Genomic DNA, 15,687 nt, shown 5'->3' on the forward strand with positions numbered 1-15,687 from the left:
CTAAAAGGCAGAAACGGGAACTCCCACTGGCCCTGGTAACTGCTCTCACAAACAATTTTCAGGGGGATGTGTCTTGAGATGGCAGCTTCTGGGAAGTCTGTGCATGATGAAGTAGAAGAGGAAATAGGGAACTCAGCTCATAAACTGCTCAGCCAAACTGGAGTGGTGGCCCAGCCTGAATAGAGAGAGAACCTGGGTGTTTCAGGGGAAGGAACTCTGCCTGTCGTTTACACACACCTACATTTGGTGTTCCTTATGTTCAGACTGAAGACCCAAACAGCACCAAGAACTTTTTTTTTTAATTTCTTGTACTGCATTTAGGAAAATTAGTTATTGGAAGGGGAACCGTCTTTACCCCTGTTAATCTATGACAGACATTTTTTTTTTTTTTTTTGCTTAGATATTATGCTTTGGCTTGGATGTCCCCTCTTACAGACATGTCCACACTATTCTAAGAAAGCTCTGATTCATAAAAAGGCAGAGTTGAAGATCCTCTGGAAATCGTATCATAGACCTGTCCTCTTCGTTTTCAGATTGGGAGAATGAAACCCCAAACCTCCCAGGGATGCCCAAGGTCATGTGAAGGACAGGGCTAAGTATGACATGAATAGGCTTTTCAAATTAATAAAAGAAATGACCTCCAGTCCACCCCCAACCATGAATACTGCCCTGTGATCTCAGTCACCCTTGCCCATGATCTTGGCCTTTATTTCCCTTCGGTTAAGAAATAGGAAGAAACAAAGCCTTCCTGGGCCTAGACTGAAGAATGACCTGTGATTTTTAAAGGTTAGAAATTTCAAAAACAAAAACATCGTTAGCATCTGCTTTCAATTATTCATTCTCCCGGATTATTTATGGACTGTACCTCTGCCAGCCTCTTGCTTCACTTTTTTTGAGCCTTGTACCAGGGAAGGGAGGCCAGGAAGTAGAGGGGCCAGTGTAAAGGGAAGGACCAGCAGGCAACCCAGGTGGCAAGGCGCAGCCGGTTCGGAATCTACGCACGCGCGCAGGACTGCAGACGTCTGGAGTGCACAATTCACTCAGCTCCATTTAGTCTTTCAATGCAGCTTCCTCACACCTGAAGCCTCTGGTTTTAAGTGAGAAGGGATGTAGTAGGGAAGATCCCATGGCACCCACTGAAAATGTTCTAGATGCGTGAGCGGGAGAAGGCAAGGACGTTGAGGGCACGAAATGTAAATCCCCGGGTACTCAGGCTCTGAGACTTTGGAGCGGAGACAGGAGGACTCGGCTCAGAGCCACGGACGTGGGTGGAAGAGGGGGAAACCGGTGGCCCTGTGCGTGGAACCCTGAAGGGATAATGAGTACGGGGAAGAGCTTCCAACCTTGAGGTCCCGCCCCTTGCCAGCCCCTTCTCTACCATTGGAGAGCGTTGGGGGAGGGTCCGAGGGACGCCCCCTACTCGCCACCCTTCTCGCCCCGCCTCCTTCCCGCCCACCTTTTCTGCTTTTCTGGGAGCCTCTGAACACTGGGGCAGGAAACTCCTGGCCCCGCCACTGGGCCCCTGGACACCCGGAAAGCGCGCCCCCGCTGCCCCGCCCACCCACCACTGACATCACCAGGGGCAGGGACGTAGCTCCGCCCCTACAGCCGTGGCGGCTTGCCCAGGTTCTGCAGTTCTGCAGGGTTGCAAGCTTGGGTCCCCTCGGTGCGCGCTTTTCAGCTTCTAGTTGCGTCAAGACCCTCGCGGTCCTACTCAGTCCCTCCACCGCCTGTCACCTGACCCCAGTTTTGCACCCTTTTCTCCCTTTCTCCGTCTGTGTGCACAGATGGCTGACTGTGTGGGCTCCCAGTGCAAGGGCTTCGAAAGGCAAATTAAACGGAGGCCCGATCTCCCTAATCCTCTTTCATTTCTGCCACTAATTTAGCCTTCCGCGATCGCCCTGCAGTCTTGTAAAATATGAAGGTTCTTTTCTTTTTCTCCTTTCGCATATCTCTTCATTGGCTCGAGTAATACAGTTAGCCAATGCGGCCTTCCACATTTGATTAAAGACTCTAGAATTCAGACTGGGAAAGAGGGTGTGGTGCATTGCAGAAAAGGAGGAAAAAAAATCAAAACTTAATTTCATTTAAGAAGTAGCCCTGATTATTTTTCCATCTTACATGATCCACTACAGGACCTTGCACGAACGCAGCTGAAGAGATATTTCTTTACTGCGGTCAGTGCTGGGTCATCAAAAAATAAAATAAAATAATAAACAGCGCAGGTGTGTGTGGGTCTGGGTGTGTACGTGATGGACGTGGGTGCGTGTATCAACATGTCAGTGTGACCCTACAAATGACTTCAGGAGGCTCCAGAAAGGAGCTTGCACACCAGAGCTTGCCTTGGAAATTTCCTAAAGCGCGAAGAGTTTGTAAATCACACGAATCCGAAATTTACCTTAGCCTAGGCTTCTTGCCGGACAGCCTTTCCAACCCCCCAAAATAGGTGTCTCTATGCCTGGTATAGATGCCCCTCGGGTGGGTGAGTGTCGCGAATAGTGACATTCACAAGAGGGCACGCAGAGTCTATTTCTGGGAGCCCCCGTGTGTGCCAAACGAACCCCCGGGGCCTGGGTGTGTACGTGCGCTCGCGTGCGGAGTGTGCGGGCGAGCTCGGGGGTGCTCCCGGGCGTGAGCTTTTGTGAGTGTGTGCGTGTGCTGGGGGCCAGGTTGTGTGCTCACGCGCTCTAGGCTGCGCCTAGAGCTCAGCTGCGGGGCTGGAGAGAAAACGAGGGTAGGCAAGTGAGGGGGTCTGCACCCCGCTGAGGGCAAGAGAGGGATGATTCGGTTCGGAGGAGTCTCTCCCCTCTGTCCCCCCTGGGCCCAAAGCTCCCCAAACCTCTCTGCAGGGTTGGACGTGTCTGGGTTCGTTGTGGCGCCAGTGAAGGAGGGAGCAGGTTGAACAATCGAGTGGGCGCGCCAGGACTCCCCGGCTCCGGGGCGGGGAGAGGAGAGGGAGCCCCGATTCTGCGCAGGGAGGGGGCGGGGCTGGGGGCCCCTGGAACGAGGAGGCGGGGGTGGCCACCGGGATGAGAATCAGTCACTCCAGAGAGGCGAGATTTCGTTGAGATCGCACATTAATTGGAGATATCTGATTATTCCAGAGTCTTATGACTATAAATGGTGATTCTCTACCAAGGTGTCTATATTATAAAAAAAAAAAAAAAAAAAAAATCAATCCGTGTCATCCCCCACGTCAGGCCTGCTCGTGGGCGTGAGGCTGTACTTCCTCCGCCCCCTCCTAATGGAGTGAACCATTCCCAGCTCTCCCCCCCCCCCCCTCAGCCTCTCACTCTCTCGCTCTCTTTCTGTCTCTTCCTCGCTCCCTCTCTTTCTCTCCTCCCTCTGCCTTCCCAGTGCATAAAGTCTCTGTCGCTCCCGGAACTTGTTGGCAATGCCTATTTTTCAGCTTTCCCCCGCGTTCTCTAAACTAACTATTTAAAGGTCTGCGGTCGCAAATGGTTTGACTAAACGTAGGATGGGACTTAAGTTGAACGGCAGATATATTTCACTGATCCTCGCGGTGCAAATAGGTAAGTGGCCGCCCGGTACGGCTTGGTAGGCGACCGGAGATTGCCTGCCCCAGAGGCGTAAGGGGACTTGCTGGCCGGGGTCTGCCTCTGGTTGCAGAAAACCCTGCAGACACCCTGGATGGGGCATTAGCTCTTGGGGACTCTGGAAGGAGTCCTGGTTTGGTTTTCCCAAAGAAAGCGATTTCTTTTGCAGGGAAGTGTGTGTGTGTGTGACCGGCTGTTTTCCAAGGGGGGGTTCCCCCTTTTCTCCAAAGCGCACATCCATTTTTTTCTCCCTCTTTGGGGTTAAAACAGGATCTGAGCGCTCGTAGCATTTGTCCCCTGTTATACTGCAAGATACTATCTTGAGGGGTCGAAAGGTAAAGGGAGGAATAAGATGCCTAGGTAGCTAGGGCTGAAAAGTTTATATGCAGAAAGCAAAGATATTCTAAGGCTGCCCTCAAACTGCAGCATTTAGAACTTTGTCCTTCCTCCGCCCCTCCCCCTATATCCTAGCTGCAGCGTTTGCTCCAGGCACCGCAGACTACTCCGAGAAGGATAAATCAACCAAATATTCACTGATATACTTTTTCAGGGTCATGTGTGTCTGTGATTTTTGGCAGATTAGCATCTCTATTATTTCTATACAGGAAAGTGGGTTAACGTGTTCGCATTTTGTCTTTTCGTGGGTTTGTAATTTTTGTTTGCGGCGGTTTATTGGATGGATTGATTTAGCCCCCCATTTCATGTTAAGGAATGTCGAGTTTCAGCTACACTGTTGGGAAGCTTTTTTAAAGTTTATATTTTTCCGTCCAAAATGCAAATGTTTTAAGTACTAGTGAATCCGCTTATGTGATACTAGATGGAAACATTAATTAATATAACTGAAAAGAGAAATTAAAGCAGCTTATTAATAGAATGGACAAAAGGAAAAAAATAGAAAGTCTCCAGTGGTTATTCTGCAGATGGAGAAAACTGTTCGTGCCAGGCTGGAGCGTTCTTTACAGACAAATCCTTGCAGCATTTCAGGGGTGCGTCAGGGAATTTGTGTGGGACAAGAGAAGAAATACTTAACATTTTTTCTTCATAAGAAATATAGAGAAATTGGGGCTTTCGGGGCATTAAAACTGATTCTTTCTATGGGGTCCATATGCATTTGCCATATTCTTGAGAATTTGTTTGGGGGATTTTTTGGTTGTTTATTTGTTTATTGTTTTTGCAGAAACTGGGATTTTTGCAAAGCAAGGAGCATGCCCCGGGATGTTGCCTTTTCCTTTAATTTTAGGAGATGACTTAATGCTTTGCATCTGGTGGTTTTGTGCCTTTGACATTAGTTCAAAGAGCTGCAACCATCGTAGGACGTGGATCCCAAGGGCAGCAAATGCTGTAAGTGTTAGAAATAAGTGAGTGTGGCATTTTGCAGTTAGACAACTAATGTTCATAGATTAAGAAACAGCTAATGTTTTAAGATAGGGACTTCACCTGGAGGATGTTTGGGGACTCTGTTTTCCTAGTAGATGAGAATAGAAATAATGAAACAGTAATTTCGGGAGAGATGCATTTGATGAACCTCAGCCTGAAGATGACCAAAATTTTCATAGTGGAATTAAAATGTATGTTCCTAAATATCTGCCTTTCTCCCCCGCCCCCCATTGGAGCCTCAGTCTTTATTAATTCATGGATAGAAGCTGTCCCAAATTACTGACATTTGGCAAGAAACATGGGGGTTGGGGAGGGGCGGGGAAGTAGAGGATGGAGAACGAATGAGGAAGTTTGGGATGAATGAGAGAGGTCCAAGAAATGAATGAGAACATAGAAACCGCACTGGATGGGGATGCAGAGGAGACAGGCCGGCTGCCTGCCTCGGGGTTACAGAAACCGGGTTCGGGAAGGACTGGGAACTCGACCGAAGTGCGCAGAGGCTGGTGCCTGCACCCTCTGTCCCGCGCACTGCTTCCGGCTTTCCAGTGCAAGAGCTCTAGAAGCCACAATTTCGAGACACAGAACTGTTCCCGAATTCGTATTTCACACACGCTCACACACATGCGCCCTGCGGGGTCTGCTCCAGCAACGCCTGGAAATAAATAAATAAATAAAGTGACAGGAAAGCTTCCCGCCTCCAGAAAGCCCCAAGCCCTCTTTTAAAATCAAACGCTGATTTTGGGGGAAGGGGGAGGAGCAATGAGTGAGGAAGGGCCTGCGGCCAGAGAGGCTAGGTTGCATTTTGTTTTTTTCTCGCAAAGGCATGTTTGTAACATACATTATAGAGGAAGCTTAATGCGATTTCTTTCATCGTGGCCGAGCTACAGTAGAACAACGATTTATGTATCCATAAGACACGGTGTCAGTGTTTAAATTTTGCTTTTATTATAGTGCCAAGGGTTTTTTTTTTTTCTTCTTCTTTTTTAAATCGGCGTGAAGGAGAGTCTAGGTCTATGGAAGATTGTGTGTTTGCCCCAGCTAAGGTGGAAGTTAACCTCGCTCCCTTCCGCAGAGCTTCCCGTTCCGGATTAGAAAGCACTAGTCCCGCCTAGCTCTTCCTGCTGCAATCTGCCAAGCGCAGCTCTCGGCTGTCTGCGGCTGACTGGGTCACCTTCCCGCGAGTCTGCAGTAGCTTGATGTTCAGGGACAGGTAGACTGAGACTGAGGGTGCTAGGTGATCTATCCTTCCAGGAGTTTTCATACCGGGATGGAGGCAGAAGAGGCCAGTGCTCAGACCCCCTAGAGCCCATGGTCCACTTCCATTTTGGAATTCACCTTCTCCCCTTCCCCACCCTTACAGCGGTGATTTGCGCCTCTCTCTAGCCCTTCGGGTACCCTGGGTGTTTGTTAGCCACCAGATGGGAAGAAATGGAGTTTAAGTTGCGCTGGCCTTCCCGGAACCTAGCAGCTCTTAAATTCACCGCCTCCAAGTTTGGTTGGTTTGAGTATGGGAACTAGGACCTCAGTATGGCCTGAAATTTTTTCTTCTCTCCCCCACCGCCTCTGCCACAGATTGTACCGTCTCCAACTCCCACCCCATCCCCATCCGAGCCAAAGTTCTAGGCCGCAGCTTGCTGGGCCCCTAGCAGCCTGGCTGCAGCCTTGAGAAGAAAGGTCTGATCTAGCTGTTTCCAGAGATATAAAGGGGGTGTGCAAAGGTGAGAGATGCAGAGAAGTGAAGAGAAAACAGGGCGCGCGCGCACGCGCGGGAACACACACACAGACACACAGCTACTGAGACCAATCCTCATCCCAACTTGGTCTCTGGACATTTATTGCACCTTCTTTAGAGGTGGAGAGGAAGTATTCACCTAAGAGTTTCACAAACAAGAGACTCTGAGCTGGGCAATCAGAATAAAAATACATAATAATAATAATAATAATAATAATAATAATAATAATAATAATATCCTGTTCCCTTGGCCGTTGTGGTCTTCCAAAGACCATTCATCATTCATTCAGCAATTATTTGTTGAGCTCCTGGCAAAGATCCGGGTACCCGATGGCTATTCTGGGGGTGTGGGGGTGTGGCGCTTAGTTCAGCTGCGTAACCCCAGCCTCCCCACCTTTCCCCAGTCCGTTTTCGTCCCCAGCACACTGTTTCTCAGACCCCCTCTGCCACCACAAAAATGGAAGATTGCACCGCGAGACGTGACAGGGTTTTTGCTGGAGGAAGTGTTGAGAGACAAGGAGGGAGTGAGGAAAAAAAGAGTAATAAAGGAGATGAGGGAGGTGAGAAGAGGGGGCGAGGAAAACAGAAAAAGAAATAGAGAGCAGTTGGGAGCGGGCTGGAGAAAAATAAATGGACTCACCTCCCTGCTATCCCTCTTCACCCACCCACGCTCTCTCGGATCCCTCCATCTGCACCAGAGGTGGACCGAATGCAAATAGGTCATTCCTGGGCCACAGTGCTGGATCAGAAAAGAGACCACGCCAAGGAGCCTTAGGGTCAGCAGTGGGGCTGAGTGGCGGTGAGGCTTACTGGTGTCCCTCCTCCCTACAGCTTACCTGGTGCAGGCCGTGAGAGCAGCGGGCAAGTGCGATGCAGTCTTTAAGGGCTTTTCAGACTGTTTGCTCAAGCTGGGCGACAGCATGGCCAACTACCCGCAGGGCCTGGACGACAAGACGAACATCAAGACCGTGTGCACGTAAGTGTCCTCTCTGACCCTGGGTATCTCTTCTGTTGGCTCTGCTGAGGTCAGAGTACATGCCACTCACTCCCCACCCTCATCTTCTGTCCTCGTCCTCCACCCGACCTCCACCTCCTCCCCTCTCAACCCCCAGCCCCGTTTGCTCAATATTCTGCTGGTTGGCATCTGTGCTTTTCTGCCTACTGGCCAAGGCTGCCCTCAGGCTCAGTTCCCTGGTTTAGAGTCTGCACCATCTAAGGGGATTCGGTGGCCTGAGGAAGGCTAAGAAAGAGAATCTTCCACCTTAAGCTTTCCACCCTTACAGGCCTGCACCGGGACAGGCTTGGACCCAGGGCAAGTGGCAGTTTAGCAGTTTCTTGCTCCACAAAAATCTTTCCTTTGAGATAATCTCCAATCTTTCTTCTTGTGAGTGGACAGCCTTCCTAGTACTCTTGAACAGTTGATTCTGGTTTAAGGAGAGTTGGGGTGATGCTACATTTAGTTAAAGGCAAAGCCCCTCCAAAACATACCAAAATAGAGGCCACATTCAGGAGGGGAGTGAGGGTCACCCTGTTTCTTAGAGAAAGTCTGAAACCATTTGTGTGTCAGTGATTTGGGGGCTTGGAAGGCATTGCCAAGGCTTTGCTAGCCCATTCTCAGGTTTTGAGTAGCCAACCTCCTTGCTCCCGTCCCCCCTCCCCTTCCCATATCTACTATCTCAACAGACAGGGGAAGCTACAGATCCCAGAGAGAAGAGGCCTTCATTGTCAGACTGGGTAATGTTTACTCAGTAGTGGACTAGAAGGCCCACAGCTGGCAGTAGGTGAGGTGACAAGGAAAGCCCCCACTGCAATGGACCTCCGCATCCTAGCTGCTGCAGGCCTTAGAAATGTTCCCTTCTCCTGCAATGTACATTTTGTTTTCCTTTTGGGGAAAAACAAAAAACAAAACCAACCAAACAAACAAACAAACAAAAAAACCAGCTGTATTCAACCATTGCCACCAAATGCCCTTGCAGTAAAGCCAAAGCAGGAAGGATTCTTTGTTCCCAGAGGTTGAAGTGCCCATTTTCCATGCCATGCTTTGTGCATGTGTGGCTCCTCTCTTCTTAAATAAGAAAGAGGGATATTCATTTAAGTTATGATCAGATGGGAGGGTGTACATCTTGCTATAAACTTTCCTAAACACTTTAGCACCTACTAGAAACTCCAGGAAGTAAGTGGCTGGTACAGTGCTATAATAAAACAGTGGTATATTCCTCGCAGTTTTTAATATATATATTTTAGCAAGACTAGGGTCCTGGAAAGCATAAGAAAGAGAAGGTAAGGTAGGGTCCCTGAGGTTGCAGGCAGCGGGATGCAGACCCCTCTAAATTAAAAGTGCTCAGCAAGTGGGTGAAGTCCACCTTTCCAAGCCCAGGGTGGATTTTCAACTTTCAGACCCCCATTTCAGAAGTGCTCTATTCCTATCTGGGATACCTAAAGAAAGGAACAGTTTGTGTGTCCTTGGCTTCCCTTTGGAGTTCTGCGGAGGAGTTGTCCCTCGGGCCTTGCAGGGTCTGTATATGTTGGTATTTGTTATAAAGTATGGAAACGGAAAGTCACTGTGCCCAGGTCCCTGAGCCCTAATAACTCAGAGAATGGGGAAAGTCAACTAGAAGACAGCCCGGGTTCCAGGAACTACAACTAGGGTTTAAAACTCCGCAATGGGACAGAAGCCAAGTTAGAAGTGGAAGCAAAGGCTAAGCTTGCCTTCAACAAGCTTACAGTCCCGCGGTGAACAAAAAAGGAAAGAGCTGAGAAAACAAAAACAAAAACAAAAACAAGCAAACAATAAAACCATCCACACTGCTAAGAGTGGCTGCTGACCCTAATCTCAGGGTCCGGGCGAAGTGGGAACCAGACCTGAGATACCAGACGCGCTGATCGACCCAGCTCCGAAAGGAGACAGCGCCTTAGGAATCGATCACGCCGTGGGATTATATTTAGTTTCGGGAATCTATTTTAGGTTTCCAGAAGAAAGGCGGGACAATGAGAGAGAGAGAGAGAGAGAGAGAGAGAGAGAGAGAGAGAGAGAGAGAGAGAGAGAGAGAGAGAGGAAGAAAGAGAGAGAAAAGGTTGGATGAAGGTGTGGGGGCGGGGTTGAATCTGAGCCAGGGGTTGTGCGTGTGTGTAGCCGGGAAGGTGGTCGGGGGGTTGGGGGCGGGGGGGGGGGGCTGAGTTATTTGAGATGGTTCGGGAACTGACCAGAGGTAGGGGGATCGCAAGCCCTGCCCCAGGGGGAACTGCATAGGTGGCCAACTTGCCCACTCTAGAGAAATGGGTGCTACGACCTGGAGGAGGTAGGAGGGAAGCTCCTGGGTTTCAAACCTATGTAGAAGGCTAGAGAGGAAGTTACAGGGAGCACCCAGCTCTCAGACCAGGAGTATGGGGGGTTTCAAGAGCTGGAGGAAGCTCAAGAGCCCGCTTAGGTGCCCAGGCACTTAACACTCACCGACCCGGGAACGGAGAGGAGAGGCGAGGAGACGGGGGCTCCCGACACCTTTGGAGCGCTGGGACGGTTGAAAGGCGGGATGGCCTCGGACGACCCGAAGCAAGTGGGGGAAACACGGAAAGGAAGAGGGGGAAACGGGGGGGGTAGGGGAAAAGAAAAGGGGTGAGGGTGAAGAGAAACTGGAAACAAAAGGAAGGTGTGGGGGCTGGGTGGAGGGAGAGAAGCAGAGCGAAGGCGAGAGGACCGCGGCGCGGAGAGGAGGGAAACAGAAGGGGCGAGGGGGAGGAGAATGTGAGAAGCCAGGGAGGGGGAGGGCCTGGCTCAGAGCAAGTCGCCCATCTTGCTAGCTAAGAGGCATTAATGGGCCTCAGCTTGCAAGGCTTAGTGCTGTTTTCTTAGCTTTCCCGGAGGAGGGTGAGCAATCTGTTGGCGCAGGCCACAGTGCCAGCGCCACACAGCGGGTGCGACCCCGCTCCTGGCTGTCAGGTCCTCTCTTGGCACCGGGCTAGGAAAAATCTGAAGGGAGAAAGAGAGGCTCACACACCCTGGGACCAGGTTTCTGGGATGACCCAAAGATCAGACAGGACATTATTTAGTTCAGAACAGGTCTCTGGGACCCAGGGGGGGGGGGGGGGAGAGTAGGGAGAAGATGCTCGGAAGGTTAGAAAGGACGCAGTCACCCGGGACTCAGACCTAGGGTCCTCCCGCACCCAAAGTGATGCTACTCCTTCTGTTTTGTTCTGTTCCTCGCTAGATACTGGGAGGATTTCCACAGCTGCACGGTCACAGCTCTTACGGATTGCCAGGAAGGGGCGAAAGATATGTGGGATAAACTGAGAAAAGAATCGAAAAACCTCAACATCCAAGGCAGCTTATTCGAACTCTGCGGCAGCAGCAACGGGGCGGCGGGGTCCCTGCTCCCGGCGCTTTCCGTGCTCCTGGTGTCTCTCTCGGCAGCTTTAGCGACCTGGTTTTCCTTCTGAGTGCGGGACCGGGTCCCCCCCTACTCCGCTCACTCACCCACACTCACACCATGCTCCCGGAAATCGAGAGGAAGAGCCATTCGTTCTCTGAGGACGTTGTGATTCTCTGTGATGTTGAAAACACTCATATGGGATTGTGGGAAATCCTGTTTCTCTCTTCTTCTTCTTCTTCTTCTTCTTTTTTTTCTTCTTCTTTTTAATTGTGTTTGATTCCTTGTGTTTTATTTGCCAAATGTTACCGATCAGTGAGCGAGCGAGCACAGCCAAAATCGGACCTCACCTTTAGTCCGTCTTCACACAAAAATAAGAAAACGGCAAACTCATCCCCATTTTTAAATTTTTATTTTATTTTATTTTATTTTATTTTATTTTGGCAAAAGAATCTCAGGAATGGCCCTGCGCCACCTACTATATTAATCATGTTGATAACATGAAGAATGATGGGCTCCTCCTAATGGGAAAGCGAGAGGGAAAAGGAGAAGGCCAGGGGAATGACTTCAAGAGTGGTGTCCACGTGGGAATCAGCCGGTGAATAATCACGCTCACGTCTTTCTTCCACAGTACCTTGTTTTGATCATTTCCACTGCACATTTCTCCTCCAGAAAAGTGAAAACACAAGAGTGTGGGCTTAGCATTTTTTTAAGGATAAGAGAGAGAAAGAGGTTGGGTATAGTGGGACAGGTTGTCATAAGAGATGCTGCTATGGTCATGAGGGGCTGGTTTCACCTGCTATTGTCGATGCCCCTCGTTCAGGTCCACTGCCTTTATTTTCCTTCCTCTCTTGTTTTAGCTGTTACACATACAGTAATACCTGAATATCCAACGGTATAGATCACAAGGGGGTAATCAATGTTAAATCTAAAATAGAATTTAAAAAAAAAGATTTTGACATAAAAGAGCCTTGATTTTAAAAAAAAGAGAGAGAGATGTAATTTAAAAAGTTTATTATAAATTAAATTCAGCAAAAATTTGCTACAAAGTATAGAGAAGTATAAAATAAAAATTATTGTTTGAAATGAGGTGTCATTTTGTTTCCTCCGCCGAGGTTCCAGAATTCTTGGGGAACACACGGTGACAGGTGATAAATTCACCTGCTCACCAAACTGTCTGGATGACCCCGCTGACTTCATAGGAACCTTAATTAGTTAGGACACTTGGCCATGTCTCCTACGTTCAGCTTATACTAGGAGGGGGCATCGTTTTCAAATTAAGAGCAAGGCCTTTACTACATGCACTGGACGACCGGTCTTGTACACACAGATACATCGCCAGTGGTCAGCCGGCTGCTCGGGCCCCAGGTGGGCCTGAGCCCTAACCACGGTTCCTTGGGCTGGGCCCTAACAGTCACACGCAGCTTCCTCTGTGGTGACTAGAGGCAGCCTGCAAAGGAACCGCCATTAAGGGCTCCTCAGAGGGGCAGAGAGGCGAGGATCGGGCGAATCCTTTCATAATTAATAAGACAGCACAACTGAAATGGCGAGGAGACGGGGCCTATTGATCTGCCATTCGATCTGCCCCCATCTTTCCTATTTATAGGCTCCTCATGGTCTCACAAATAAGTAAATAGCCGCAGCCCAGATCCAGGTCCTGGGTCTGCAGTCATGGTGTAGGCTGTGGGGAACGGAGAACTACACATAAGCTCTTGGATTCATTGAAATCAAAATCTGATTTCACTGAAGGTAGGGTTGGGAGGGAGTTTGTGGGTGTTCCCCAGGGTACACGGAGGGGTGGAAGAAGGATGAAGGCTGATTCCGGCGCTGAAACAGGCTCCCAAACCCAGCAGCCCGGTCGCCCGCGGCGGGGAGGGTGTGCCGGGACTCTGAAATGCAATGTGTAAACAATCGCTAGTGTAACCGTTCATAAATCAAACCCAGTGGGTCGCAGCCCAATCTGCATTCCCCCCACGGATTGAATTCCAGCAACACATGCGTCCTTGCGCCCCGAGCTCTGAAAGCTGCATGGATTCTTAATGGCAGCATACATTACGGGCTCTGGTTCACGCACGCGCCGCGCAGGGCCACTCTAGGGAACTGTTCCACCCGCTCCCAGCCCCCAACACCTCCTCCTCCCTGGAGCTGGATCTCAGCCCAAACCAAAGGAGATCTCGCTGCTCCGGGTCGCTCATTATTTTGGAAAACCGTGGGATTTGTTCATTTCATTCCGATGGTATTTTCCAGAAGTCTAAGTATACAGCTGACCAGCCAAAGCACAATGGCCAGCATTAAAAAATGAAAACATCTAAGCTTGTCTCAAATATATCAATCTTTTCAATAGGGCGGGGGTACAAGAAGAGAGGGGGAAAAAGGGTTTCATCCGATTCTGTTTTTTGTTTTGTTTTGTTTTTCCATAATATTTTGTGAATTAGGGACGATCCGGTACCTACATGCTCCTAGATTTTGGAAACGAAGCCCGCGCTGCCTTCTCTGCAGGCTTTGGAGGTAAAGAAGGACTGGGGCTCCACCCCTCAACCCCTCCCCGAAAAGAGATTCCCACTAGATCCACCTCCTAGAAAACCAAGTAGGCGACGCTGTGGGAGGGGGGTGGGGGACAGAAGAGACTAGGGGGCGGGATGAGGCAGGCTGATTTGTTCACACAACAGGGGTCCTTCTCTGGAACCCCTTGCTCAGAGTGAGGTTCCAACTGCTCTCCAGGTGGAACTCCTCTGGATGCAAGGCTCCTCCAACACTATTGCCTCTCTTGCACACTTATTCTAAGGGGTTCCCTCGAAGACAGGCTTACTATTTGAAGCTACCTTACCGGGTCAAAGGACCACGCTGGCTCACTTGCACTAGGAGAGACCTCCAGGAATTTAAGGCGAGTCTTCGAAGAAACTCAGGCTTTTGGATTTGGCTCCTTACCGAGCCTTTCTTTTGTTTGGGATTGTTTAGATGATTATCGTGCGGGCTCCAGCTATCAGGTGCTGTTTAATTGTGAGGACATCTCCATATGTTGGTTGTGGTGTTACTGTTTTTAAGTGGAGTCGCAGAAGTCCGGGTTGCTAGTTCTGGGTGAGGGTATAATCAGGGTGTGTGTATCCTAAGGCTGTGGTAAAGTGGGCGGGCGTCGTGGGCACACCCACCTCCTCCATACCTGACCTTGGAGCATCCTGGTTGGCTCTCCAACTGGCGCTGAAGAGGACTTCGTTCACACCATCCTAGGCAAAGTAGATTCAAAATATGCTATCATCAACTACTTGTGAAAATGTGAGGAAGAACATTTCAGAAGTCCTAGCCTCAGTCAGGAGGTGGAGGAAGGGAGAACGAACTGGAAGGGGGCAGGCTTGAGAAAGACACCAGGTGGAAAATGGGAACACAAGGAAAGGTGGGGAAGAAAATCCAGAAAGTAGGAGTAGCAGGGGGGGAGGGGGGGAGGGTGATTTGTGAAATAAGTTAAGTGGGTGCTGAGGGGGAATTCGATAGATCCGGAGAGATGAAGCCCGCCTCGGAGAATGGATGCCAGGGGTTAAACCCTTTCCTTTCACAAGGGACCTTCAGGGAAGCAAATATTACAAGGACCTACACAGACTTAGTTCCAGCCGGTCCAGAGAGCTTTTCATTCATTGCGATTAAAAAGAATTTTCACTTCCGCTGTTTATAGTTTAGGGGCCTGCTGCTCTTCAACTGCTCATCACTGCCAAACCTACAGTTTTGGACTCAGGTCTCCTGGAAACCAGACGAAGAATTTCCTCCTTTCCCAAAGGACCCTCAAATCGCTGCAGAGGCTTCTGGGAAGGTCCTCCAAGATCCCCTGTGACCTTTCACACCTACTGTGCCCTAAGCCAGGCTCCCTGCTCTGGTCATGCCCTCCTAGTCTGGTCGGGGCTGGGGGCAAAAGGCAGTTTCTGAAACAGCACTCTAGTCCATGGGCCCTCCAGGGAAAGATCAAGGGTCCCTTACTCCCTAACACCTACCATGTGGAGTCCACAGTCTACTTGCTCATCTCTCTCCTCCCCAGCCTCTGGCACAGAAACAGTGGTAGCCACAGAGTAGAAGGGAGGGAATCAGTGAGTTCACCAACTGCAGGGCTCAAAAAAAGAGCCTCAATCTGTCCCCTTTCCTGTACCCCAAGCCTCTTCAAGTGCCTAAGCCAGGATGTGGGGCAATTTGTAATGCCATGTGGATCTGGTCCCACTTCCCAAAGCAAACAACCTAAGCAAAGTAGTGCTAGTGAGGTGTGTGTGTGTGTGTGTGTGTGTGTGTGTGTGTGTGTGTGTTGGGATGTATGTGTTGGGATTGTACTTGCTGGAGGCAACCTACTAGTTCTTGATTTAACTTCTTCCTGTTTGATTTAGGCTTTATCTGATAGGACTCTCAGAATTCTTCAAAGTAACCTCCCTGGACAACCTCACTCTGCCTTTTAATTTGTAGGGGACAGTTTTTCTCTCTGTAGTCCTACAGCTTTAAGCCCTCTAGCTACAGATCTACCCAAGCTGTGTGCTCCACTATCAACTTCTCCATAGAAACCCTGGACAAGACCCTTGGAGTAAAGCCTTCTGCTTATGGGTGACTTCCCCTGAACACTCCCCTCCCCTCTCCCTGGCTCTCACCTGGAGCTTGGCTGCCAAGGCTGTGACTCCCTGGCCTGGCT

General features: G+C 49.8%; 1 protein-coding gene across 2 annotated transcripts; it reads left to right on the forward strand.

Annotated features, from left to right (window-relative positions):
- Positions 1–3,274: 3,274 nt before the first annotated feature.
- On the forward strand, positions 3,275–12,116 carry Nrn1 (neuritin 1). Of its 2 annotated transcripts, none has more exons than XM_021180552.3 (3): positions 3,275–3,533; positions 7,498–7,642; positions 10,872–12,116. In XM_021180552.3, exons 1-3 carry the CDS (start codon positions 3,479–3,481, stop codon positions 11,098–11,100), a joined length of 429 nt encoding a protein of 142 aa, XP_021036211.1. In that variant the 5' UTR covers positions 3,275–3,478; the 3' UTR covers positions 11,101–12,116. The 2 variants fall into 2 exon arrangements, with proteins under 2 accessions (XP_021036211.1, XP_085687298.1); XM_085831172.1 differs by lacking the exon at positions 3,275–3,533 and adding an exon at positions 7,069–7,226.
- The last annotated feature ends 3,571 nt before the right edge of the window (positions 12,117–15,687 follow it).

This window comes from Mus caroli, unplaced genomic scaffold (assembly GCF_978045245.1).
Source record: "Mus caroli unplaced genomic scaffold, Mus_caroli_1 scaffold_15, whole genome shotgun sequence".
Classification (NCBI taxonomy): domain Eukaryota; kingdom Metazoa; phylum Chordata; class Mammalia; order Rodentia; family Muridae; genus Mus; species Mus caroli.

Bases quoted from the DNA above. Each gene is read 5' to 3' on its own strand.
- Nrn1 (XM_085831172.1), top strand. From the start codon at position 7,124: ATGGAAGATTGCACCGCGAGACGTGACAGGGTTTTTGCTGGAGGAAGT. The intron at 7,227-7,497 runs GTGAGAAGAGGG...TCCTCCCTACAG, and splicing joins TAATAAAGGAGATGAGGGAG to CTTACCTGGTGCAGGCCGTG. The intron at 7,643-10,871 runs GTAAGTGTCCTC...GTTCCTCGCTAG, and splicing joins AACATCAAGACCGTGTGCAC to ATACTGGGAGGATTTCCACA.